This window comes from Sminthopsis crassicaudata, chromosome 4 (assembly GCF_048593235.1).
Source record: "Sminthopsis crassicaudata isolate SCR6 chromosome 4, ASM4859323v1, whole genome shotgun sequence".
In the NCBI taxonomy this organism is placed as follows: Eukaryota; Metazoa; Chordata; class Mammalia; order Dasyuromorphia; family Dasyuridae; genus Sminthopsis; species Sminthopsis crassicaudata.
The window spans coordinates 112,360,923-112,380,494 of NC_133620.1; the positions used below are offsets into that span (position 1 = coordinate 112,360,923).

General features: G+C 33.0%; 1 protein-coding gene across 1 annotated transcript in view; it reads right to left on the minus strand.

The window, feature by feature from the left end:
- The window catches only part of USH2A (usherin), a 1,025,480-nt gene that overhangs the window by 589,067 nt on the left and 416,841 nt on the right, over positions 1-19,572 (minus strand). Inside the window, exon 29 of the mRNA XM_074264677.1 lies at positions 18,868-19,062. Coding sequence (XP_074120778.1) covers positions 18,868-19,062 — 195 coding nt within the window. The remainder of the gene's footprint in view (positions 1-18,867; positions 19,063-19,572) is intronic.

Genomic DNA, 19,572 nt, shown 5'->3' on the forward strand with positions numbered 1-19,572 from the left:
TCTTTTCTTTTCTCTTGAGACCAAACCTCTCCATCTGGTCCAGACTAGAAATAAGGCAATTTATTATAGGTAGGATCCCCTTGCTGATCAATAAGGAAGTTGTGATATTCTCCTTTTCCACCTTAGGTCACAGCTCCTTAGGCAGGCCATTTCCTACATCAGAGACCCACCTTAGGGGTGCAGATCTTGGTACTAACACCTGATGAACTACTACACAAAACTCCCAACCTCAAGCAACCAATCATCCTCATCCTCTCCAACAAGGAGAGTGTGACCACCATGTCTGGCCTTGATATAATGTTTTAATTAATATATGCACCTATGGCACACATAAAATGAAAGCTTTTTTAAGTTCTAAGAAATCCCTGGATTTTAGCAGCAAGATGCAAAAAAATTCTAAAATTAAATCTTTAGCTAACATTAGAACATAATGATATTAAAAAACAGATTTGGAGATAAGTTTGAATTCTGGCTCTAATAGTACCTATGGGACCTTAGACACATCTTGTGAACTTTAGGATAACTGACACAATGTACTAAAATGGAAAAGGCCTTAGTTCTTGAGTGAGAAGACCTGCATTGGAATCCTACCTCTAACAATTATGGTCTGCCTTTAGTTAAGTAACTATATTTCCCTGAGGCTTTGTTTCCTCACTTTACCAGATGAGAAACTAGAAGGCCCTTACTTAGGTCCTTTCTACATCTAATTCTAGAATCCTGTGATTATCACTGATAAAATGAGAAGAATGGACTAAATGACTACTAAAGAATCCTCCAACTCAGTTGTGAACAGATCCAATCATTCTGGAGAGCAATTTGGAACTATGCTCAAAAAGTTGTCAAACTGTGTATATCCTTTGATCCAACAGTGTAGAGATCTTAAAGGAGGGAAAGGGACCCACATGTGCCAAAATGTTTGTAGTAGCCCTTTTGGTAGTGGCCAGAAACTGGAAACTGAGTGGATGTCCATCAATTGTAGAATGGCTGAGTAAACTATATGAATGTTATGGAATATTATTGTTCTGTTAGAAATGACCAGAAGGATGAATACAGAAAGCCGTGCAGAGACTTATATGAACTGATGCTAAGTGAAATGAGCAGAACCAAGATATCATTATACATATCAACAATAATACTATATGAGGATCAAAAGGAAAAAAATTGTTAAGGTAACACTAAAAAAAAAAATACTATATGAGGATGAATTCTGATGGAAGTGGCTATCTTCGGCAATGAGAGGATGCAATTCAGTTCCAATTGATCAGTAATGAACAGAACCAGCTACACCAAGTAAAAGAACACTGGGAAATGAGTGTGGAGCACAAGATAGCATTTACACTCTTTCTGTTGTTGTTTGCTTGCATTTTTATTTTTCTTCCCAGATTATTTTTACCTTCTTTCTAAATCTTATTTTTCTTGTACAACAAGATAACTATATAAATATGTATACATATATTGTATTTAACATATACTTTAACATATTTAACATGTATGAGACTACCTTCCATCTAAAGGAAAGAGTGGAGGGAAGGAGGGGGGAAGTTGGAACAGAAGTTTTTGTAAGAGTCAATGTTGAAAAATTACCTGTGCATATATTTTTGTCAATAAAAAGCTATACTACTAATAAAAAAGAATCCTCCAATTCAAAATTAATCAATAAACATTTATTAAGTACCTGCTATGTGCTAGGCATTGTATTAAGTAGTGGATCTATCATTCAATAGAAAACAGACCAAAAAATGTTGCATTTCCAGATTCACTTTGAGGTTTAGGTTACTAAAATCTAAACACTTGCCTAATTGTTTCTAAATGTAATCAGGGAGCAACTTTATAACAAATTTATAAGAAAGGTACCTAAATCCAATTCTACATTTGGCCAATGATTACAATGTTGATTTTTCTTTATGTGAAAATTTTGATTGAATTCCTAAGTCAGCGCTGCTCCCATCACTGTAATGCTACTTTCATAGAAATTTGGAACCACACCATTATGCAAAATTGTCAGATGGACGGATAGACATTGAGCTTTCAAACCCAGAAAGTAATCTCAGACTTTGCAGAGCAACAGCAGGCTGATCTGAGCTAGTTTTCCAAAAGTGCTAATTATTTTGTATGATCATGCATTAACTATATCTTTAATGAATATTTCCACTATTTCTTTAACTGTGACTTCTTAAAATTCAATTCTATGGTCCATAATTGTTTATTTGTAAATATCTATGGCTAAGGAGGCATGAAGTAGCACAGATAATTGAATCTGATGACAATCCCAAACCCTTTGTAAATATAATTTTCTACTTCTATTGTGCCAAACATATAAAAATATATTGCTAAAATTATTATTAAATTTGCTAATTGGAATTTATTTCCAACTATTCAGTGAATAGAGGAAAATACCCAAGGGAAAAATGACAGGCGGGGAAAGGGAAAAAAAAGTGCTCCTATAATCCACAAACTGGACATCAACTAATGAATATTATTCATTTTTTAAAATGATTATATACCAAACAAATGCTGCTGGACTATAAGTTCCTTGAGGGCAGAAATAGCACTATTAATCATTGTATCCTCAATGGAATATAACATAGTACCTGTAGTCTGTTAGACTTTTAATAAATGTCTTTTGAATGAATGTTATTAAAATGAAAAACAATCATCCTTATATCATTTTTCTTTGGTCCAAATAATTCAAATAAAGAGGTAAAATAAGTGGATATTAACAAAATAAATTTCAAAATAATTTTCTAACTGCTACAATTTACTGTTAAAAATTGCCTGTTTCTGAAAGAAAACTCCCTTGAGCTAGCTGCCCCAATGTTATTGAGAGAATAGGGCTGAGAAAAAAAATGAGGAAATGCCTATGCATATTATATCCCTTTTCTGAACTTTATGCATGAAAAATTCATAATAATTTATAACACTCACTGCAAAATTGGGCTTTTCTTTGATTTCACATTTTATACATAAGCTTTGATTTAGTTCCAAATATAAATATAAAAATGCTTTTAAAATTCATTTTGATGCAATCAGAAGTGGACATGCTAGAAAATCTTTTAGCAACTATTTCCTTTTCTTCACTAAGAGGGAATAGATTACTTGAAAAGACTTTGTATCCAATATTAGTTTGATGGAACTGAAGTTTTATCAATTGATATATGCTATTATTATAATTAAGCAAAATCAATAGATTAGAAATGGTAACCACCATGTTCTAAAATCACAGTACAGTAAATTTGCAAAAATATTATATCTCACTTTTGTAGTGCTTATTCAAATTGAATAAAATAAATGTATGACCTATAGAAAATGTTATCTAAAGATTACATAATGCATAGAGAGCAGAACACACATTATGTATTCAGGAGAGTTGGGATAAAGCTATTAACTCATCAACACTGCATTACCTAATGAAATTCTTTTACATTATCTAAGCTGAAGCATTACATCATTCCTATTTTTACTGTTTATGTCATAAGCCATATTTATGTTCTATAAAAATGTTTCAGACCAATTCTTTCCCAGATATATAGTTAGAAGTAGTTTATAATAAAAGACAAATATATAAAAACTAATATATGATATACTATAAAAACTGACAAAATTCTCTCAAAGGTTCTGCTGTATTTAGCCTTAATGTATTAATGTGATATTTAATTGTTTCATATGTATCTGCTCTTTATAAATCTAAAATGATTTTTAAATTTTCCTCTTATACTTTAGAAAGATTGTATAATTAATATATTTTGTTGGTAGAGAAGTAGAAGACAAAGAGGTACCTTAGAATGTAAAATAATACATTCTCATATAGTAGAAGGACAGAGTCTAATCTTTTCAGTTTTCTCCCAAAACTAATGGTTTGTGATACTATGATTCTAAGTAAGTTGTACAATTTGAATGAGAAGATACAAATCTTCCCCTACTAAATGTTAATCTGATATTTTAACAATATCTTAGATTTATTAAGCTCTTTTAACTTTTCATAACTTTTTTGTATGGAATCATCTCCCTGCCTTATAATTGATCAATCTAATGATCTAATGCATATACAAATAGCTAAACTGATAGCAGTACTGACTTCTTCCTGCTGCTATATATCCTTAAAACATTTGCCAAAGACTCCTAACCCATGCAGATTTCTTACATAGGCAAATATACTAATCAAAACCAAGTGGTCCTTTGTGTACAATGCCATCAGGTGGCTAGCATAATTTAATTTTAGTATTTAACCATTGTTGAGATTCTGAATGAAGTTTCTAGAGTTTCAAGGATTTTAGAAGTTGAGTAACTGGTTTTTTATGATGCACAATTTAATTTTATATTGATAGGAGTTTTCTTTTTTGTATATGTAATGTCTCTTCCCTAGCACCTCTTTTCTTTTTCCTAAGGGAAAGTTATGCATGTGACCTGTCCCCCCCTTACTGAGTACATTTCAATTAAATACACATTAAGGAAAAAGTTTCTCACATATACATACATTATCTCATAAGACGGTATCTTTATCTTAAAAAAAAAAAAAAAAGTCAATTACATCAGGAAAACTATTTTTTCTCATATCCTCCTTTCTCTTTATCCCATATGTGAGTTGGAAAAAAAGACATAATTTTGACTTAGTTCTGTTGACTCATCTATAACAGGGGAAAAGAAAACTGATCAATATGAAATTAAATTATGCATTATAAATAACCAATGACTCAACCTACAAAGCCCTTGAAACTCTAGAAACCCCATTCAGAATCTCCAAAATGGCTATTTATGATTGTTGAAACTCATTCTGCCTTTATTCAAGCATTAGTATTAAAGATAGTTAAAAATTATATCTCAATATAATTGTTATTATTAATACATTTATTTCAACTATTTTTGACAATGTACAATATTAAGTCACTTAATAGAGTAAATAGATTGTAAAGAATGCTTATCTTGATATTTTTACCACAATCTATGATATTTCTTCTGTGGTAAAAGGCATTCTTAGACATGAACAAAAAAATTGAAGAAACATGTAATATTCCAAAGTAGGGGCTTCCTGTACATTATTGTTGTAGCATCAGATTTTTGTAGAGAAAATGAATTTTAGAATGAATGCCTAGATCAATGCCTTCAGATTTTAGATGAAAGAATGAAGGCCCATAGACATAAAGTAACTCCCTCAAAGTGGCATAGCTAATGAATTACCAACTTAGGACAAGATAATATGTTTCCTGATTCTCAACCCATATTTCTTCTTATCAAGTGGACTGAACAACTTGTCTAATAACTGTAAAATAGAATTGGGAGATGATCCACTTGGTCAGGATGTTTATGGTGGTATGTCTCTACATTGCACCTGTCACATTTTCATGTGACATTCTAAGGGAATACCAATATGGGATTTCCATAAATACTATGAAGATCAAATCTGACAGCAGAAGCTAAGAATTAATGCATAGGCTAAGTATGTCAACCATTGCATTGGGTCATTTCATTTGACAATATAGTTCATCAGGCACTATTGGATTTTTGTGTAGTTTTATTAGAGCTGTCAGGCCTATAACCAAAAAGATTCAAATTCTCCAGAATAAGATATTATTACTCATCTCAGTAAAACAAAGTATTTTTATACTGATTCCCTTACTCTAAACCATATAATTCAGATTCAACTCTTTGGCAGATAGCATAAGGAAGAAAGTATTAGGCATTCTTATCATGCTTTACATGAAGGGGAAAGACTCTCTTCTCTATTCATAGTGTCATTTTGCTATTCATTTTTTTAAATGGGCTTAATCAAAAAGGTTTATGGCCAGACAGATATGGGGCCTGAAAGATGGAAGGATGGCATTTGTGATACCATGTCCCTACTTTTATTTGTGGGGAGAAATATGTATTTATTATGATGTTTTCTATTGTTTACCTATACTGAAATGGAGTCTATTAAGCCATTGTGTTAGAAGTTTGGGGCATTCTGAGAACAAAAGACAGAGAGCCTTAAAAATCTGTTAAGGACTTGAAAACCTCTTATTTTTGATTCTAAGAAGAGGGAGGAGAGAAAGAATGAGAGAGGGAGGGAAGGAGCAAGGAAGGGAGGAAGAGAGGAAGGGAAGGAGGGAGGAAGGAAAGAAAGGAAGGAAGGAAGGAAGGAAGGAAGGAAGGAAGGAAGGAAGGAAGGAAGGAAGGAAGGAAGGAAGGAAGAGAGGGAAGGAGGGAGGGAGGAAAGGAGGGAAGGAGGAAAGGAGGGAGGGAGGAAAGGAGGGAGGGAGGAAGGAAGGAAGAAAGGGAGGGAAGGAGGGAAGGAGAAAACAATGGTGTAAAGAGAGGGAGAAGAGAAGGGAAAAAAGGAAAAAGAGGGAAATAAGGTAGAAAATGGAAAATGGAAGAAAGAGAAGAAGAGAAGGGAGGAAAGAAAGGGAGAGAAGGGAAGAAAAGAAGGGAAGAATGGGGAGGAGGATGAGAGGGGAGCCAAAGAAGGAAAAGAGAAAGGAAAAGGAGAGAAGAAAGGGGTAAAGGTTTTCATTCCTCCATGAGGGAAAACTGGCTGAAAAAATACAGGTTACAAAAGAGATAATGGCAGAAGCTAGTAGAAGAATCCAGTAAATCAGGCTTGAGGTGGGGCAAGAGGGCAGACTGGTGAAAGAAGAAGCAAAGGTAAGAGAATTGGAGGGTTCATTTTATGGAAGTATGTGGAGAATCAGAAGAATCAGATACATATTTATACCTTGTTCATAATCATATACTTGATTGGCAGGTGTAACAAGTAGAATTTCAATTTAGGACTCTCCTGATGCCACGTAATACTCTCTCAATTGTATAATATGATCAACTAATCAGCCTGGGATCCTAGCTATCTGCTTCCCAGCCTCACTTTTTTGTTCATTGAATCAGCTCCAAATCTGAGCTCTTGACCTCCAGCCACTATATGAACTCCAACTCCCTACTCCTGACTAGATTTTTCTTTTTTCTTTTTTTAAATTGTAGTAAGTTGATTTATGTTTAATACACATTGCTTTATAAATTACGTTGGGAGAAAAAAATCAGAGCAAAAAAGGGAAAATCCATGGAAGAGATTAAAAAAAAAAACAGAAAAAAAAAGTGAACATAGCATGTGTTGATTTACATTCAGTCTCTTTAGATCTTTTTCTGGATGCAGATGGCATTTTCTGTCCAAAGTCTATTGGGATTGTTTCAGATCACTGAACTTCTGAGAAAAACCAAATCTTTCATAGTTGATCATCATACATTCTTGCTGTTACTGTGCACAATGTATTCCTGATACTCCTTGTTTCACTCAGCATCAGTTCATAAATCTTTCCAGGCCTTTCTATAATCACCTTGTTCACCATTTTTAATAGAACAATAATATACTATTACCTTCATGTAGCATAGCTTGTTGAGCCATTTTCCCAATTGATGGGCATCAACTCCTTTTCCAATTCTTTGCTATCACAAAAAGAGCTGCTACAACTATTTCTGCACATGTGGGTTCATTTCCCTACTCTATGATTTCCTTGGTATACACACCCAGTAGTGGCACTACTGGGTCAAAGGGTATGCGCAGTTTTATAGCCCTTTGAGCATACTTCCAAATTGTTCTCCAGAATGGTTGGATCATTTCACAGTTCCACCAACAATGTATCAGTGTCCCAGTTTTCCCACATCCCCTCCAACATGTATCATTATATTTTCCTGTCATCTTAGCCTGTCTGAGAAGTGTGAGGTGATACCTAACAGTTGTTTTACTTTTCTTTCTTTAATCACTAGTGGTTTTTTACATAATACATACATACTTTACTTACATACTTTTTATATAACTATAAATGGCCTTAATTTCATTAGATGAAAAATTGTCTGTTCATATCCTTCGACCATTTATCCATCAGGCAATGACTTATATTCTTATAAATTTGACACAGTTCTTTATATATTTTAGAAATGAGAACTTTATCAGAAATACTGTTTGTAAAGATTTTTCCCAGCCTTATACTTCCTTTTTAATCTTCTTTCCATTGGTTTTATTTTTGTAAAACCTTTTTAATTTAATGTAAACAAAGTTGCCTATTTTGTGTTTCATGTTCTCTAGTTCTTCTTTGGTCATAAATTCCTTCATTCTCCAATAATCTGACAAGTAAAGTATCTCTTATTCTCCTGATTTGTTATGGTATCATCTTTTATGCCCAAATCATGTATCTATTTGACCTTATTTTGGTATGGAGTATGAGATGTAGGTTTACGCCGAGTTTCTGAAATTATTTTCCAGTTTGCCCAGAAATTTTTGTCAAAGAGCCAATTCTTATTCCAAAAGCTGGAGTTTGGGGATTTATCAAATTTTAAATTGCTATAGGCCTTGATTATTGTTAAATGTGTATCTAATCTATTCCACTGAGCCACCACTCCATTTCTTAGCCACTTCAAAATGGTTTTGATGACTGCTACTTTATAATATAGTTTTAGTTTTAGTACTATTAAGTCACCATCCTTTATATTTTTTTCATTAATTCCCTTGATATTCTTGTCCTTTTGTTCTTCCAGATGAATTCCGTTATTATTTTTCTAGTTCTATAAAATAATGTTTTGGCAGTTTTATTGGTATGACACTGAACAACTAGACCAATTTAGGCAGATTTAACATTTTTTATTATATTAGCTTGGCCTAGCCATGAACAATTAATATATTTCCAATGGTTTAGATCTGACTTTGTGTGAGAAATGTTTTGTATTGGTATTCATATAGTTCTTGGGTTTGTCTTGGCAGGTAGACCCCTAAGTATTTTATTTTGTCTACAATAATTTCAAAGGAATTTTCTCTTTCTATCTCTTGCTAATGGGCTTTATCAGTAATATATAGAAAAGCTGATAATTTGTGTGGGTTTATTTTATATCCTGCAACTTTGCTAAAGCTGTGAATTGTTCCCAATAGGTTGTTGGATGATTTTCTAGGATTCTTTAAGTATTTTATCATATCATCTTCAAGGAGTGTTACTTTTTTCCTCTCATTGCCTAGTCTAATTCCTTTAATTTTTTTTTCTTTTCTTATTGCTAAATCCAACATTCTTAGTACAATGTTGAATAATAGTGGTGATAATGGGCATCCTTGTTTCACTCCTAATCTTACTGAGAATGCACCTAGCTTCTCTCCATTACAAATAATGCTTACTATAGGTTTTAGATAGATACTGCTTATTATTTTTTTTAAAAGCTCACCTTATCCCTGTGCTCTCTAATGTTTTTAATAGAAATGGGTGCTGTATTTTGTCAAAAGCTTTTTATGCATCTATTGAGATTATCATATGATTTCTGTTGGTTTTGTTATTGATATGGTCAATTATGGTAATAGTTTTCCTGATATTGAACCAGCCCTGAATTTCTGGTATAAATTGCACTTGGTTATAGTATATCATCCTGCTAATAAATTACTGTAACCTCTTTGCTAATATTTTTGCATCAATATTCATTAGAGAGATTCATTTGTAATTTTCTTTCTCTGTTTTGGCCTTTACTGTTTTAGGTACCAGTGCCATATTTGTGTCATAAAAAAAATTTGCCAGTATTCCTTCTCTGTTCAGACTTTCCTAATGCTACATCTTCCTCTGCTCCTAACTAGACCTTCTGGGCATCCCATAATACATCATTACTTCCATGACAATGAATACTAAAAGAGACATTGAATTATTGCTTTATCCATCTTCCCCAACAGCCCATTCTCCAATAACTGCCTGAAATCATAGTCTACTAGTTAATATACTGCCATACTCTTTTCTCATCCAGTGATTCAGAATGATCCTATAGATGTGAGTAAACCATATTATCCACTCCTACATTTCATCATTTCCATCTCTCTCAACCTATTCCCTTTATATCCCACTCCAGATGAATACATTAGTTCCCCTCTGCTCTCAAGAGTGGCTGCTCCATAATTAATAATTTTGCTTTCACCTCAAACCTTTCCTTTCTTATTCTTTTCATCTTCCAGCACTTTCTTGAACCTCATTCCCATCTACTGACCTTGGCCATTCTTTCATGCACAGGTTACAATTTTTCTCATAACTCTCCTCTTTCTGCCCTCCTTTCCTCTCTTTTCCTCTTTTATTCTCTCCTCTTCTCCTCTCTGCCTCCTTTCCTTTCTCTCCCTCTCCCTCTCCCTCTCCTTTTCCTTCTCCCTTTCTCTCTCCCTCTCTTTCTCTCTCTCATTTGTGTCTGTCTGTCTATTTGTGTCTGGCTCCATCTCTCTCCCCAAATTCAATGGTTAGATACTTGGAATCTCTCTTACTTTTTTTGTTACTTAAAGACTCTTCCCCCCTCCCATCTTCATCAAGTTCCCATTTGAGGGTCAAATTATTCAAATTATCACTCAATGCAGATGCTGGCAGCAGTTTTCTATGGATGCCCCAAAATACTCTCCTTTTCTCAATAACTGAATCAGTCACACTCTTCTTCTCACTCTAACTTCTGGCCTTTTCTTTGGGTTTCATTTAATTTATTTGTGTTTCCTCAAAAACCCTAACTTTTTAGTTCCTCAGTATATACAGTTCCTATGACTATTTCCTCTACTGGACTTCAAATACATAAAGAAGTGGTTATACTTTTGATTTTACCATCACCCACAAATGTTTTACTACTATGTTCAAAAACTTTAAAATTCTTTTTTATTTGATTATATTTTTTTCTTTTACTTAATTGTTAATTGTGGAGACAGTTGTCTCCACAGGACAGCAAGCAATCCAATATAGGCTAATTTAAATATCTTCCCACATTTGATTATAATATTTCATCATTTTATCTTTCTCTATCCTTTGTGATAACCAATCAATTGGACACCATGATATCCAATTTCTCTTTCCTTCTCTTCTTTCTCTAGCCATCATCTCTGCATTATCTTTTCCCTTTTTATTGTTTTGTTGTTTTCAGTCTTTCTCAGTCATGTCCAACTCTCCATCACTACATTGTTTTGTTTTGTTTTTGGCAAAAATAGTGAAATGGATTGCCATTTCCATCTCTGGCTTATTTTACAGATGAGGAAGGCAAACAAGCATAAATGACTTTCCCAGGATTACACAGCTACTAAGTGTCCAAGGTCTGGTATAAACTCAGGAATTTTGGCAGTTTATTCACTTCATTCCACTGTCCCTCTCTACCTTTTACTCTGTAGGGAGTCAGTTCAACTCTACATAATTCTTCTTGTGAAAATCTTATACCATTATTTTGTCATCAAACCTGTCTTGTTTAAACTCCATCCTTAGATTTCTCCCACCTTCAGCCTCGTTCATGCCCACTTATCTGTTGCTGAATGGAAAATGAGAAAATTGTTAAACCATGCTGAATCCATTATGTGCTTGTGTTATCTGATCTCAAATGGGCTCTCAATAAAGCAAAGAAATCATTATTTTACTTCATACCAAAGCAGGTATTCCACTCATTCTCCTAAAGATAAATCAACAAAAATTTATTCAGCACCTACTATGTGTCAGTAAATGTGCTAAACATTCCAAGATACTATTTTCTTCACCTTAAAAAGGGATGTGTTTGCCAAGATCTTACTTTTATCCCCTTCTCATGTCTTATTATCAGATGTTTCTCCCCAGCATACTTCTTTGCTCATATGATATGAAAAGGGTGTCCTCATCCTTGGCAAAGTAAATTCCTAGAAATAGACTTGATCCTGTTATCCTCCTTCTTCACTAATATTCAATTTCTTCTTATTTAATGCCTCTGTCTCATATCTTTTCCAGTGGATAATTTACTATATTATCTCTTCTGTTTCAGTAATTTTCAGTCTCTCCTTATCTAATTAGCTGCTTCCTTGGTGCCTATAAACATACCAGTGGCTCCCTTACCTTAAATTTTACTAGCGACTTATTTTTTTAATTATTTTTTCCCTGAACTTAACCATGAAACATTATTTCTATATATAGAAAAGAGCACAAAAAGAGAACTGTATATGAAACCATGACTCTATTTCATTGTCATTGCCACTTCCTTAAAAAAAAAAAAGTAAATAACAAGCATTCCAGAAATAAATTTGGAATTATGCCTAAAGGGCTATAAAATTTTGCATTCCCTTTGATCCAGCAGTACCACTACTAAGTCTGTATGTCAGAGAGATAAAAAAGGGGAAAGGATCCATATGTACAAAAATATTCATAGCAACTGTTTTTGTGGTGGCAAGGAATTGGAAATTAAGGGGAAAGTTGTCATTTGGGAACTTGCTGAACAAATTATAGAATATGAATATAATTCATTACTATTATTCTATAAACAAATAATGAGCAGGTGGATTTAAGAAAAACCTGGAAAGACTTACATAAACTGATGCCAACCGAAGTGAGCAGAACCAGGAGACACTGTACACAGTAATGGCAGCACTGTGTGATGTTGGACTATGACAGACTTCTCAGAAATGCAGTGATCTAAAACAATTCCAATAAACTTGTGAAAGGAAATGCAATCCACATCCAGAGAAAGGACTATGGATACTGAATGCCAATGGAAGCACACTATTTTCATTTTTTCTTTCTTCTTTCAAAATTTTCCCTTTTGTTCTGATTTTCTTTTTACATTATTAAAATGAAAATTAACACGATTATACTAAAACATGATTATACATATATCAGATTGCTGCTATCTTGGGGATGGAGGAGATGAAGAAGGGAAGGAGAAAATTTAGAAATCAAAATCTTATCACAATGAATGTCAAAAACTATATTTACATGTAATTTGAAAAAATAACACTATTAAGCTATTTTAATAAATATATAATATTCAATCAATTACTTGAAAAGTTTTCCTATTTCCTGTGCCTCTTTCTGAATTGCCTCCTGTTAGTTTCTGAATTTTTTTAAAAAATTCAATAACACTTTTATTTTCTGATTTTGATCATTATTTCTAATTGTTTATTTTCATTCTCTAACATCTGTCTCCTCTATTAGACAGTGAGCTCATTGAGAGTTGATATTGTTTTTTACCTTTTTATGGTTCCCTAGTACTCAGCACAGTACTTAATGCATATGTTTTGATTGACTGACTGAACTTCCCAACATTATAAAATATGATTTAGAAATTGCATGAAATTAAATTTATTATAACTCTTATCCTACAGAACTCTTAAGTACTATACTTATATATACATTAATCTTTGAATCTCATTTCTAATCAGAAACAATGATTTCAACTTCTTCCTAGTGCTTAAGCTATTCTCTAATAGTGAATTATATATTTAGAATGCAGTCCAAATGCCTAAGAGGTACTGGGTTCCCTTCCTTAGAAGTTATCAAGTACAGGCTAGTCTGCTAATTGTTAAGAATGGTAGTACAGGAATTCTTTTTGTTCTAGATGGTGACTGAAGTCTCTTACAATTCTAATTCTGTGGTTACATATTGGACCACTCAAAATCACTGCTGAACCTTATACTCTAATCCACATTTAAACAGCCCCTTTCTGCATGGAAATATTTGGTATGAATCATATCATCCATGGCAGAATCCCAATTTTGCTACTTATTACTTCAACTTTCTTATCTGGAAAATTACTCTAACTTCTATTGTACTTTAGCCCATCTTACACAACTAGTTTGGCAATTAATAGTTATTCATTTAATGTTTGTTAGATATATTTTCTCCAACTAGATTAGTTCCTTGAGGAAAGAAATGTAATGCTTTTGTACCCCCATCATATTAAACCCATTTCCAACTACCTATGCAATGGGGAACAGTAATGCTTTCTGGTCCAATTTCCTCATTCATTACCTTGGGAAACAGTTGTAATAAAGATGCAGCATGGCAATGCTTCTGTAAGTGCTACAGTGATCGCTACTGAAGTTTCACAAAGGAAACTTCTTGTCACCAGTCTCTGGCACAGTCAAGTGGCTCAGCATCAGAAAATGATAAGATTTTATCATGGAAATGAGATTAAACAAAAGGTATTTCTATCTGCTTGACCTTAGCACTCTAAGGACTATGGGACTTTTCCATCTAACTTGTAGCTGAAATCTTCCATTATGTATTGTCCTCCTCCATTAGAACATAAGCTCCTTGAGATCAAGGGCTATTTTACTTGTCTATTTTTATCCTTAATGTTTAGTATAGTACTTTACACACAGTGAATGCTTAATACTTTGTTCATTCATTTTCCTTTTACATTTCTCCTATACCACTTTATAATCAATTCTTTTTAACCCAAGAAAATTAATATAGTTTTATAGGAAATGAAGAGGGGGAAAGATTGACAAGTTCTTAGTGGTTAGAAACTAATGTATTATATCTCCAGCTGCCTTTTTCTATATAAGAATGTTCCCCAGTGACTTATGTATTGAAAGCTTGACTTTCTGTTCATTACTAAATCAGGGCAGTTTTGATCAAAATTCTGGTCAAAATTGAATCATTTGGACTTCATTGAGGACATGGCTTTCTCTTCATTAATAGGACAAGACCACCTTAATTAAAAGTTGATTCTACTGATAAAACACAGGATGAACAAGGCAAGTGCACTTCAGGAAAAAAAAAAAAAGGAGTTTTATATTGTTGTGCCACAGTTTCCTTTTATTGCTTTGCCTCAGTTTCCCTAAATTGTTTTGCTTCAGTTACTCTAAATTGTTCTGCCTCAATCGCTCTGCTTGCAAACCCCCTTTCCTGTTCATTAGGATTAAAATAATTAAGGCTGTGGAGATCTGGCCACTCTGGCATTCCAAAAGAATCATAAAACTCCAGATGTCCTATCTCAGATACTTAATTGGCATCCTCTACCTCTATCTCTCCAGACTTCTTGTCTCTAGCTGAATACCCCCTCCTTTCCCAATTTGTAAGAATATATTTTCCTACCCTCAGCCTATAAGAACCGAATTGATGGTCCCTATCTGGAAAATCCTGTATTCACTATGTTTGAACTCTGCCCCTTGCCTTTGTCTCCCCTGATCACTAGAGCCATATCAAAATCATTGCAATCTCACATCCAATGCTGAATTCTTTGAGACCAAAGTCCAATTCAGCCCTGGGGGCAGGGTGGGGAAATGGATTCTGATCTGTCTCCCCCCTCCCCCCAAAAAAAACCTCTCCCTCTCAGAAACTCAAATAAAACATTAAAAAACTCTCTAATCTCTATCTTGCCTCAGTTTCTCTGGCATTCACAATATTCTAGGAGGAAAAAGGAATATAATTAGAAACATGGGGCCAAATTTAACCAGTACTCATAAACAGGTTTCAAGATCCAGATTTCTTGGAATCTTACTCTTGAATTTGCTTTCTTCATTCTAGCTTTAATTAGAACGTGTTACCCACATAGCTCTGTTCTAGCTTTTTTTTTTTTCCTCCTTAGGTTGGAAAAAATGTTAGTCTTCTTTTTGACACTGATCTACTGTCTTCTGGAAGACATAGTAGTTCTTAACAGAATGATTCAACAGAGTTTCTGCAGATAGAGGTATATAGATCAATAGTTTGTTTTTGTTTATTTGTTTGTTTGTTTGTTTTCAATCACTTCATTTCTTTTCATATCTATCCCTTAGGAACTGGAAAATCTATATGGTTTTACAACAACTAATGATGATAGCTAGCCTTTATATAGCATTTTAAAGTTTGTAAAGCATTTTAAAAATATCTTATTTGATTTCACAACAACTTTCACATGAAGATGCTATTATCCCCATTTTTCAAATTAGAAAACATGCAGAGAGAAGTTAAATGATTTGTTCAAGGTCACACAACTAGTATGTATCTGAGACTGGATTTCAGCTCATGTCTTCCTGACTCTGCCTCAATTTATTGCTATCCTCCTTTAAAAATGTGTTCTATTTTTTAGGATTATCATTAAAATTATTTTAGCAGGTAGAATTTTTATACATAGTGGCATAATTAATATAGCATAGTAAGAAGTCATGCAGGATTGAGGAATATAATCAGACCTATCAAGTTCATGGGCTATCAGAGGAATTTCCTAGATCACTACAAACATGAAAACCTATCAAAAATGAATTCTACTTGATAAAAAATAATAGCAAAGTTTTAAAGTTTACAATAATTTTTGTCAGGAAATCTTTGTAGTAAGTAATCCAAGAATTATCATCCCTATTCCATAAATAAGGATTCTACAGATAAGGATATAGAAACTCAGAGATCAAATGCTCAGAATCATATAACATTTAAACAATAAAGTCAAAATGGAATAAAAAAAATTTAAAACTATAGGCATTTACCTCTCTCTTTAAACTATACTTTCATAGTCCCATTTCCTTTATGGGTACAAAAGAAGAGACTTGAGAAATCATTTACCATAATTCCCTCATTTTACAGATGAAAAAATTTAAGAGATTGAGAAGTAAAGTGATTTGTTCAGTATCACCTAGCCAATAAGTATCTGCAGCAGGATTTTGAACCCAGATTTTCCTAACTGAAAGTTAGGCAACTCTTCCCACTATTCCACAATGCATTCAATTCAACAGACATCTAAGTACCTACCATATGCAAAGCAATAATAAATGCCAACAATGTAAAGACAAAAATTAAATAGCCCTGCTCTCTAAGTAATACACTTCAGGAGATTTCATATAAGAAAAAAATTAAATAAGTTAATACAAAATATGTATAAAGTTAACAAGTAATTTTAGGGACCAGAAAGATTTCATGTAGGTTATGGAAACTAAGTTGATCCTGACATGGAGGTAAGGATTCTAAGAGGTACAGGTGAGGAGAGAAGATGTTCCAGGTCTACCATACACTCTAGGCAAGGACAGAGACAGCATCTAAAGGCAATACCAGGCAGGTCATTTTGACTGGAATAAAATGTGTGTGATGGGAAATAATGTTAAATTGTAGGGAAGGAGATTAATCCTGATTATTTAAATGTTAAACTGAAGACTTTCTTTGTATTGTGTCCTTTTAACAAGACAGAGTTACTGACATCTTTTGAGTAACACGATCAGACCTGTACATTAAAAATGTCAATTTGGCAGTTGTAAGATGGACTAGAGATGGGAGAGACTGAAAAAGGGAGACCAATTAAGAAGCTATCTGCACTACTCCAGGTTAGCAATGATAAGGAGCTGATCTAGGGTAGTGGCTATATGAATGAAGAGAGGGGAAAGATATGAAACATTGTGAAGTGTGATCAACAACAATGTGGCAGCTGTGAATAAGGGGCAGCAAGAAGTTGAAGATGATTCTAAGGTAGTAAATCAAAGTGCCTGAAAAGATAGTGATATAATAGGAATAGGAAATTCATGGAATCATTCAAGATATGTCCTTATGACTTAGGCCAGAGTATTTTCCCTACTGGGAATAGTAGAAAACACATCAGAGGCATTGCATTTACAGTATTTACGCTATCAAACAGCATATATTGTTACCTATATGAATTAGAAACTAAATTTTCTTCTTTTGCTAAAATTCAACATTTAAATTACTCAGTAGTTTTGGGGCCACTTGATCAATTTTTTAAAATTATTTCATTTCATAGTGTATTAAATTATTTTGTAACTGAAGAAATTTACTTTAAAACTTTATCTTGATTTTATATTTTATATAAAACAATTCATTTTATAAATTATATTTGTCTTACTGTTTTATTTAGTATTCATTTAATATATTTATATGACATTTTATGAAATAAGTACATTTATATTAAAGTATAATCAAAATAATTTAAAACTATTTCTCTTGATTTAAAATTTTTATTTAAAATATTAAGAATGTAAAATGAGATTCTTCTTAAAATCATCAATGTAGAATTGCATGAGAATTTCCAACACTAAAATTTCTTAAAGCTAATGACTATATTTTGCATATAATCACATCATTTCACTTTGTTATGTAACATTTCTATAGTAGAAAATGAATTTTTTTCCACTTATTCTAAGACTGCTTTGAAATATTAGGGTAAGGCTCAGAAAAGTGGAAAAAAATGCTGAAGTTGGAGTCAGATGGAACAGTTCAAATCTGATTTTTCATCTTGATGATTAGCCTTGTGGTTTTGAACAAATTACATGAATTCTTTAAGCCTCAGTTTCTCAATCTGCAGAATGGTGATAATTATACTTTATCACCTTCACAAACTTGTTGCAAAGAAAACAGTTCATATACTAATAATAAGCCCCTGAGAGGGTGCACTTAGAGAATCAGCTATGAAACTAGGTATGTTAGCCTGAAGAGAAGACATAAAGGGGACTGGATAACGAGAGCTATCTTGAAGTTACTGAAGGGTTGGCACTCATGATGATATGCATAAGTCTCAAATCAGACTTAATAAAAGAGAAAATTTATCCAACAGTACATTAATATATATATATATATATATATATATATATATATATATATATATATATATATATATATATATATATAACATGTGAATGTCAAAAGTTACCCTTTCTGTATACTACATTATGGCTATTTCGGATGAACTGACTAGGTAATTTGCTGCTACTCAGACTTCTGATTCCCCCACTAATTTTTAAGTCTTAAAGGGTTGGGTCCAACTAGAGATTTTATAATGCAAAAATTTTACTGGACTTAGAATGGTCTGAAAAGTACATTTAGAAGATGGAAGAGGTTTGCAACTGATAGCTACATATACAGACTTTCTAGAATGTAGTTACAGAGTAACAGTAATATATACCTGTTTTTACTGCACTGTGAAATATCATACCTAAATCTTTGAGAATAGAGAAAATAATATCATTGCACAAAAATGAACAATGAATATTCTCTATCCTCATAGTTATTCTAAAACAATCTTCCTGCAAGGACCTTGACATTCCCCATATCAGGTAATAGGAATTTATTTATACAAATAAAGAAACATCCTTGAAAGCATTTAAAAACACATTTCCTAACTTAATGAAAAATTTTATTCAAAAACAAACAAAAGCCAAAATCTTATTTTTTTTAATCTACTCAATTAGACAGTGCAGTTTACCTGTGAGGGAACTGGTATTGACAAACTCAACACTGGCAGCAGCTACATGAGGTAGATGAGGAGTATTCTTATCATATGCCTTCACAATGTACTTCTCAATTATACCTCTGACCCCAACAGGTTTATCCCAGGTCACTTCAATGCTGTAACCATTTAGGCTGTGAGCTCTTGAGGGAGTTGGCACACTTTGTGGAGCTGTAGAAGGATAAAATAGAAAATAGAGAAAATGGCAGTTCTGAGAAGACTATTGCCCCTATTCTTCAACTTTTAATGATGGCAGTAAATCAGATTCAACCATTAGCATAAATACAATTTATTAGAGTTGTAACTTTTCAGCATTGATTTAATATGACTGCACATCTTGAGCTGTTCAGTTCAAGCTATATTTCAAAACCATCAAAACTCCATCTATATAACATTCTTCCTTGTCTAGTCCAGATTTTCCAAAAACATTGAATGTATCCAACATGTTTAAATATCATTCATAAAGAAGGAGGTGGATGGTAGGCAGCTAACAAGCTCAAGCAATATAATGATGTAACACTTTAAAGCAAGATAATTAGATTGTTATTATACAAAGTAGTTTGACACTTTTATATCTTGGGAACAAAATATAACAAATGTGATCGTGTTCAAATGTCTGATTTCATTTTCTCAATTCAATTTCTCCCCAAATTAACTAAAAAGCAAATCTCAAGGAGATGA